Source organism: Henckelia pumila, chromosome 2, assembly GCF_033568475.1.
Source record: "Henckelia pumila isolate YLH828 chromosome 2, ASM3356847v2, whole genome shotgun sequence".
Classification (NCBI taxonomy): domain Eukaryota; kingdom Viridiplantae; phylum Streptophyta; class Magnoliopsida; order Lamiales; family Gesneriaceae; genus Henckelia; species Henckelia pumila.
The window spans coordinates 192614442-192623623 of record NC_133121.1 but is presented as its reverse complement, the minus strand read 5'-3'; the positions used below and the strand labels follow the sequence as shown (position 1 = coordinate 192623623).

General features: G+C 35.4%; 1 protein-coding gene across 6 annotated transcripts; it reads left to right on the top strand.

The window, feature by feature from the left end:
- Positions 1-1138: 1138 nt before the first annotated feature.
- LOC140883995 (protein FAR1-RELATED SEQUENCE 6-like) lies at positions 1139-5072 on the top strand. Of its 6 annotated transcripts, none has more exons than XM_073290654.1 (6): positions 1139-1369; positions 2261-2385; positions 3180-3218; positions 3305-3415; positions 3558-4039; positions 4954-5072. In XM_073290654.1, the coding sequence occupies exons 2-6, from the start codon at positions 2310-2312 to the stop codon at positions 4954-4956; spliced, it is 711 nt and encodes a 236-aa protein (XP_073146755.1). In that variant the 5' UTR covers positions 1139-1369; positions 2261-2309; the 3' UTR covers positions 4957-5072. The 6 variants fall into 6 exon arrangements, with proteins under 6 accessions (XP_073146755.1, XP_073146754.1, XP_073146753.1 ...); XM_073290653.1 differs by having other exon boundaries at positions 2256-2385; XM_073290652.1 differs by having other exon boundaries at positions 2234-2385.
- Positions 5073-9182: the final 4110 nt, after the last annotated feature.

Here is a 9182-nt window from a genome sequence, read left to right as displayed (position 1 = left end):
GTGTGCTTTTGGAATTCAACACTATGACCATTATCACAAAGTTGGCTTATACTAATCAAGTTGTAGCACAGATTGTCAACAAGTAGGACATCATTAATGATTATGTTACCATGGGTTATCTTACCCTTACCCTCGGTTCTACCTTTTGAGTTATGATTTTTGGTCCTTTGTAGTGCACAATCTCAGTTATTAGATCTTTGTTTCATGTCATGTGCCGGGAGCATCCACTATCCAAATACCATGTAGTGCTCTCGACTGCTATTGACTTCTCGATCGTTTGTACTTGAGTAACTACAAGAGTGAATATAGATTTTGGTACCCTTATCAATTTGGGTCCGACCTGGATTAGCCCTTTCGAGACCCACACTTGAAATATCTTTATTAGTCTACCAGTGTGTGCATCTTGAAATGTTAGCGGTCGAGGAGCTCAATGTATGGTTGTGTATGCTCTAGATCTTACAGTGTGTTGTTTGGGCCTTTGATCATAGTTATTCAGTCTGTAACGCTTTTGAATAGACATACTGTTAAAGTACAGTCTTGGTGTTGCCTGATAAACCTTATACCTAGATTGACCATGCTCATTCCTCGAATGTTTGAATCTAGATCGGTCACCCTCTCTATGAGCATTCAGTCTTGGTTTGAGCCAAGTCTTTCCCTGTCTTAAAGTCTCGAGGTTTCACGTAACCCAGTCCTCTCACTACAAGAAAAATGCAAAACAACAACACCTAAACAACAACGGTTTTTTGAAAAAAAACGTTGTCTTTTAGCCTTTAACAACGGTTTTTACTAAAACTGTTGTTAATAACCGTATTTTAATAAAAAAGAACAACGGTTTTTAAAAAACCGTTGTCTTATATGTGTCAAAGACAACGGTTTTTTAAAACCGTTGTCTATGAGCGGGTTTTTATGGCCTACGACAACGGTTTAATTAACCGTTGTCTATGAGCATGTGTTTTGTGGCCTACGACAACGGTTTAATTAACCGTTGTCTATGAGCGTGTTTTTGGATGTAAACAACAACAATTTTTTTAACTGTTGTCTTTTTTTATTATTTTTTTATAAAAAAATACATATATAAACATATACCTACACATATACATATACACTTAATTATTTTTTTTGAGCATATACGCTTAACTCTAAACAGAAGAATGAAAACGAAGAAAGAGAAACCCAATCCCTAGCCCCTACCCGTCGCCTCTTCGACCCAGCACCCAAGTCATCGATCAATTGCGAATTCGCAGCAGCGGAGGTGAAACAGCCGGGATACAACATTCCTCCGGCCGCCGAATTGGATTCGCATCTCTCAACTCTGGAACTCAGTCCACCCTCTCAAAGTTCGTAAAAACCTCAATCTCTCTATTTTTCGGTAGGTTCCTTTCTTTCGGTGTCTCGTTAACTCATCTCTCCATTCCATATCCACGATTCGTGTATAAATTTTTGCTGGATCATCGTTCTTTGCTTTCGAAATTTTGTGTATGTATGTCTGTCTTTCCATTTACAAATTCCTTTTGGGTTCACTTTTTGTCGTTTAAACTGGGGAACTTATTTGTTTTTTTGATATATTAGTGAAAAAAGAACAGAAATAGTGGGTAGGTCCAAGTGTAAGATGATAACGAGGGCGAGCTTGTGATGGAACATTTAAATTTGTTGAAAATAAGTAGACTCTTTGCTGTATTTGTGGTATATAATATTGTGAAGTGACAGAAAAACTCCAGTTTGGGTTTTGTTACGAATTGTTATATTGTATAGTTTAAACACTATTTTTTACTGGGATCTGCAATTTATTTGTTTTATTTTTTGGGAGGAAGCTGCAAATTCCCCTGAAAATGCGTTCATTGGGTAAAATTTGTTATAAAGCCTCTTTGATCGTGTTTATATTAAACCTTTATTCTTCATAGCTGATGCTGAGTCTTCAGCTATCTTGCAATCTCAAGTCAGGTTTCGTTTGGTTTATGTTTTGATTGTACAATTTCATGTAAAGTTTGTTGCTGTGCCACAAAACAAAATGGGAATAGGGGCTAATATTTTGCTCATAAAATATTCATAATTCCATATAGGAATTAACCGACTTTAAATTAACCATAATTTTAGTTAAACGTGAATACAAATGGTTTTTATATTGTTATTTGGTAGTGTTTAATTTTGTTTCTTTTTTGGCAAATATTTTTACCTTTTCTCTGCCCCTTTACATTTATTTGTCTGTTTAATGGTTTTTAATGGTTGAGTCGAGGCTGAAAGAGACTGCTGATCAGCTCAGACAGCAATTGGCCGAAGAACAGGCCGCTCAGCTGAAGGCAGAAGCAAAGATGAAATCTTCTCGGGGAAAATCAAAAGATAAAATACAAGGTCTAAGGGAGGATTTAGACAGAGCTCGGATGCAGAGTGAGCAACTGTGGCACAAAGCTGAAAGCATTCACTGTTCTGTTATGTGACTGATATGATATCATACCTTGTGGTTGATTTTCTTTCTATTGTGTGCATATAGCTTGCAAGTATCACCAACATTTGTAAGTGTTTAAAGAATTTGGAGAGCTTGTATACAGCTTGCACCAGATGATGGTAATGGTACATTTGGACCTATATTATTTGTATTTTGTTCTCATAAAAATTGCTTTCCTCAAACGTGATTTGCTTTATTTGTATTTTGTACAAAGTACAAAATTCAAAGTACAAGATTTTGGGATTCTTTTAACTAGTTTGCCGAAAGAAGAAGTCCAAAGGTGTGCCTCTGACCATAATTGATAAACTGTAGAATGTTTCGATCACTAGAAAAACAGTACCCGTATGTTTTATTTTACTTCCAAAATTTTTCCTATTGAGGTGATAGTGTCTTTTGTTATTGAACCTGAAATTAGAAAATATAAATTATATTCACATTGAGAATCTTTTTTGTTAAAATAGGATTTGGAGATATGGGATGTAGGGTAATATCATGATGTGCAAGTTATGGCCTGAATCTAATACTGATTGTCATTTTATGGGATGTAGGGTAAAATAGAATTCTAAATTATCTCGACAAATGGAGAAAAGGGTTCATCTTTCTCTCCCTCTTTTTGTCTTCATCGCCAATGTTCTTGCTCTACTTGGCCAATTTTCTGATGCCGCAGTGTCAAATGGGTCATTTGATGATAATTTCAGCAAGGCTTGTCCTGCGACTAACTTCAAAACTTCTGCAGATGGGCAGATCTGGTATCTTTCCCTAGATAAACAAGCAGGTTGGTAGCGAGCGGCTGGTGTTTTAAGTATCAGAAGCATTTGATGAACACGATTTTCGGAATTTTCCCATTTAGTTTTCTTGTAGGTTGTGGGTTTATGACAAATCAGAGATACAGATTCAGTTGTTTAAGCATGAAACTCAAACTTGTTGGAGGCGACTCAGCTGGAGAGAATCGATCGATACTTATTCTCCCATGTTAAGTATGAAAGTAACTGCATTTTGTTTGTGTTTTATAACAGTCTTCCTGGTAATTTTATGAGAACCCAATAACCTTCACATGGTGTGGTGCAAATATATCTTCTCCACTTATGTTCCATATGATGTTTCCCATCTGCAGTGGATCTTGATGAAGGATTTGAAGCAGCTGAAAGCAAGGTAGAAAGAAATGGATGTGATGTTGAAACAGAAGGAAGTTTTGAGGAATTAAATGAAGATGATTTTGTTGATGCTAAGGACATGGAGGAAAGTGAAGCTGTAGATCCGTACGTAGGCATACAATTCGAATCTAAAGATGATGCAAAAAGATTTTATAATGATTATGCACAGAGAGTGGGATTTGTTGTTCGCGTCATGCAACATCGTCGTTCAGAGATAGATGGTAGAACTCTTGTTAGGCGTCCTGGATGTAACAAACAGGGCTTTTCTCCTAATGTGAAAGGCAAGATAGGGCCAGGACGAAAGCCTCGGCCTAATGCACGTGAAGGTTGCAAAGCAACAATACTTTTTAAGATGGAGAAATCTGGAAAGTGGGTTGTTACTAGATTTGTGAAGGAGCATAACCATCCTCTGGTCGTGACTGCTCATGAGTATACAATGGTGGTATGCCTTCAACTTTGATAATTTTTTGTTTTTTGGTGATTACATTCCTTTCTTTCTTCTTCTTCCTTTGTTATTTTTGAGAAATACATTCCTTTCTTTATTTTCACTGAATTTGAGAAGATTTATGGCAGAAGTTTGTAGAATTGACGATTTGTTTATGTGTTCAATGACGTGTCAAAGTTAGGAAAAGATTTGAAGCTTGAACTAAAGCAGGAAAAGATGAGTTTAGCTGTTGTTTATAAGTGCACTAAAAAATACCCAAGAATAGAGAAATTTTAAGAGAGCAGAGAAGAAAATTTGAGTTATTGCTAAACCGGAGAGATGAAAGTACATCATCTAGTGTGTGGGAGTGAAACAATGAGAAAGCATGTGCAAATTCCTACTACCCTGTATACATCCACATGCACTCATGCATGCACATATGTGCATGCTTGAGTGTTGCCTCCACATCTATAGATGTTTGCATGAAGAACACCACGAGCTCGTTATGTCAGTTAGTGGATAATATGTGTTATAGGCTCAAATAGCGATGTTATATCAATTAATGGATAATATGTGTGTTATAGGCTCAAATAAATTGAACCCAATTTATTTTAGGCCCGTCTATAGTAGAAATACAAGATAAGATGTGTTATGGGAGTGCGTGGTATAGGGAAGGGACATAAAGAATAAAATAGGGGAAAATTTTTTAGGGAGGAGATAATCCAGCATATTATTTTGTTAAGGAGTTCCCCCGTGAGCTAGGGGTAAGATAAATTGCTCTCTCTTGTTAACGCCTTGAGGCCATAATCTTCAATGTTGAGGATTTTGGTCACTGTTTTTTATTCCTTTATATTTCAAGTATACAAATACTTGAAAGGACTTTTTTCCATTTTTATTTGATACATATAACAAAGTGTGTTTTTCTGTTGCAGTAGGAGAAGTTGATGAAGACAAGGCCTTACCTTCTCTAAAGCAAGATGAGATGTTCATTAGAGAAAAGAGATTGTTGCGGCGTCTATGAATACAAAGTGTATTTTTTAGTATTAATCATTGAATTAGAATTTTAATTTTGAGTGATTTGTAATAGTGAAAAATTGCATATTAAATTTAATTTTCCAAAATTTAAATTTTGATTGATTTATAATATTAAAATTTATATTTTTTTTTGTTTTTTATATTAAAAAAGACAACGGTTTTTTTTTTGTTATTGTAGATAGTTTAAAACTGTTGTTGAAGGGCCTGTTATTAAAAGGACATGTTCAAATACAACGGTTAAAAACCGTTGTCTTTAAGAGAAACGACAACGGTTTTTAACCGTTGTGAAACTGTTGTCTTTTCCAGAAAAGACAACGGTTTTTAACTGTTGTCTTTTAGCGCCCCCTTTAACAACACGGCATTTAACAACAGTTTTAAATTACATACGACAACGGTTTTTCACCGTTGTTGTTAGTATTTTTTCTTGTAGTGTCTATGCTTGAACTTGTTCTCATAGTGCATCTGCTGATCTACATTAATCTCCGGTTTATCATGTTCATATATCGTACTGGACCTGACAAATCTCATGGTATTAAGACTGTCTTTGCCAAGATTTGATTGAGTACTTCCTTAGTAGAGTTGCAGTCATTTGAATCATATCTCAAGCCAGTCCTATCACCTGCTTGTTTTTTTTATTCTTGTGCATCTTACTTAATGAGCTGAAATACTGGTTCCAAGAATTGATTGTCTTAAGCAACTTTTGATTTTCATTCAAAGTAGCTTGGACACTCTTCTCATGTTATCATTCTTAGTTGCTAGCAGACTTAGCTTTGCCCTTAGACTGTCAAGTTCTTTTCACTGCGAGCAGCTAGATTCACTTGACTTATCAATAAGACTTGTTTTTTCTGCCTTTACTTCCTTGAATGATATAGAGAGATTTTGGCACTCATTTACCATATCATGAAGTGCAGTTACAAGTTCCTCGCATGTGAATTCAGGATAGTTAAAGTCAAGTACCTTATATTCTTCATCTTCATGTTGAGATTTGACCATGAGACATTGCACCTTCTCATCGTCATCACTTTCTTCAAATGAACTAACAGAGCTGGATGATTCTGTCATCATCAAGAGCTGAGAGATGTGCCTGCATACGAATATTTCAGTCATCATATTCTTATTTAGAAAACATAGGAATTTTATTGAAAGATGTCATGATTTAAGAATAGATATCAGCGGTTGAAAAAGGACCCGCTCAGATACCACTTGTTGGGGATCGGGTGTGTGTTCAACCGTTTTTCTCAACTTCCTGAGTTGTGTGAGCAACTTGTTGGAAATAAGGTGAAGTTCTTGTAAAGTAAATAACACAGAGTTTATGGAAGTTCGAAGGCAATATCCTTCTATGTCTTCCCTTTTTCCACACAAGAAGGAATTCACTAGAAGACTTTGGTAATTACTACGTCTTGCAATTCACCCACTCCAATATCAGGACTTATAAATTACCTAATATGGAACTCCTAGATTTCACAAGGATAAGATTCTAAGTTCTTATCAAACTTCTCTCGAACTCTTGATGATTGTAGCTGAGTTATTTAAACTCATATTCTTCTCAAATCCTTTGATTCAGCTCGTATTATTCAATTGATGACTGGATTTGAGTAACCCTTGAAAGATCCTTAGAATATCAGATATGACATCTGTTGAGTGAGGGTTGTAGTGAGCAAGTAGTATTTTGACAAGTACGAGTGCTCAAGAAGATAGCTTAGAGAATGCTTTGATAATGCTTCGGTATCCTTCTTCTTTGAGTCTTCTCTCTTATTTATAGTTAAATGATTCCAACGTCTTTATTTCTTCAATCGAGGTTGTTTTCCTTTGTCTGGAACAGGTGGCTTATGATGTCTCAATCATCTTAAATGTGTTGGTACTATCTTACTCGAAAGTAGTACCTGCAATAAATGTGATTTTTCCCTTTCCGTATTGATGGGTAACGGCTGCAGTTAGACTCTAATATAAAATGACTTGGTGATCATTTAGAGTAACTTACTTTCATTATTTTTTGTCTGCTCATAAATGCTTCAGACGGCTCCATTAAATGCTTCATGAATTCTGTATTAAAGATGTATTTTCAGACAGCCGTTGAGTAGATTCTGTGAGATGAGATCATTGGTAGACACGCCTTCAAGCGGTTCATGCTTTAATGAGATCGGTAGACAAATGAGCGGTAGACAGTATCTTGAGCACTTGACCGGTAGATGTAAATTTAACTACTTAGTCTTGTGCGGTTGATACTCTTCTTGAATGTAAGCGGTTGATGTGAGTCTTCTTTGCAAGCGGTCGATGATGTATTGTTTTGTTATCACCAAAGCTAAAGGATCCAACAAAATTAAATATTAAAAATCGAAACAAAAATATTTTTAAAAATATGAATTTTTTTAAAATATTTCTGAACAAGTACGAACGGCCATATTTTCAAAATTTAAGCATTCTTCTGTAAATTGGTTTGGATACATATCATAAAATTCAAAATTTATTCTACTTGATTTCCAAAAACTCAATATTTTCCAAATTGCATTACATTTTCAATCCAATTTCAAAAAATGGATTCATGAAAAAATAACGATCTCAATACTCCTTCACCAAATACTACTCAATTCACCGACGAGCAAATGTTGAGTTTTATGTTCAACCAAACTCAATTCTCCTTAAATCCCATCGAAGTCTCGCCTACTAATTTTGAAACCACGTCAACTAAATCTAGAAGGAAAGTGATGCGAACATGGTTGGCTCGCATGATGATCAAGTTGCTAAGCATGTGAGGGATCCGTTGGAGCTGCCACAAGGACCAATGACTAGGGGTCGAAGCAAGCGATTCAAGGAAGAACTCCAAGGAATGTTTGCAAGCGTGGTACCAAGTCTTGAAGGAATTGAGGAGCATGGGAATCAAGTTGGAAGATGTTTTAAGATTAAAGTGCATGAAAATCAATAAGAGAAGATATGCTCGGAACCACTCGGAATCTGCTCGTGGAGGAGCCTGGACCCAAGGCCCGGACCTAGGCATAGATCTGGTCCAGACCCAGGCCCAGGTTCTGTGTCACATCCATGTAGGCCACGGACCCCTGAGAAGAAGTCATCGTCAAATTTTGTTTCAGATCGTTGTAGCCACACGGACCTATGCCCGGATCCTTATCTAGGGTCCGTGCACACACATAGTATGGCATTTTTGTGTGTGTTTCGGTGGATTTTATTATTTTGGAGATATTTTTCCTATTTTTGAGTGTTTGAGACTCGTTAGGAAACTATTTTTTGCATATTTTGCGTTATATTTTGCCTTTTGAAGTTGTAACATAAAACAACTAAATACATTCATTATTCAATAACAATTATTCAGATTATTGAAATTTCTATCAAAATTCTCTCTAGAATTTTATTGAAGCTTTTGTTTGCCAAAAATCAAACGTATCAAAGTTTAACAACTTTGTGGCGTTTGTCGATTGTTCTTCATCGTGGATTGTCAAAGACAAGTTCTTTGAAGGTTCTCTTGAATCACAATTTTTTATCGTGATTATTTATTTCTAGTTTCTTTTAAACTAGAGGTGAATATCAAAATTTTACTTGTTTCAAAGATCGAGAAAATTTCTTTGATGTCTTTTTGTTATCTAATTGAGGGTGAGATTCGTTTTATAATCGTGTTTGCTTTTCGTGCATATAAGAATTCATATCTGTTGGTATTAAGAGCAAAGGTTTTGAAACAAGTAATTTTTCAATATATTTGATTCTTATCTGTTCTTCGTTTGAATCTATTTTTTGTTAAATTTATACGTCATTTCTATCAATCTTGTCGCCCAAGTTTTGTGTCTTGTGCTACAAGTTATTCAAAAAAAATAAAAAATCAAAAAAATCGGTCAAAAAATAAGGAGACCAAAATTCAAAAAAAAAAGAAAGAGAAAAAAACTTTTGGTCAATTTCTTTGTCCGTTGTTTATCTCTGTGGGCACAAGTTTATTTCAATTTTCCAATCTCATTATTTTCTTGTTTTTGTGTTGTTTACGTGAATCAATTTGCAAGTGTCTACAAGTTTTAAACTTGTATGTTTGATACACATAAAATCACAAAGCATAAGCCTTCTACATATTTGAGTGACAAAAAAAAACGAATGTTTGAGCGTTTTTCCCTTGGAGTGACTTGTGAGA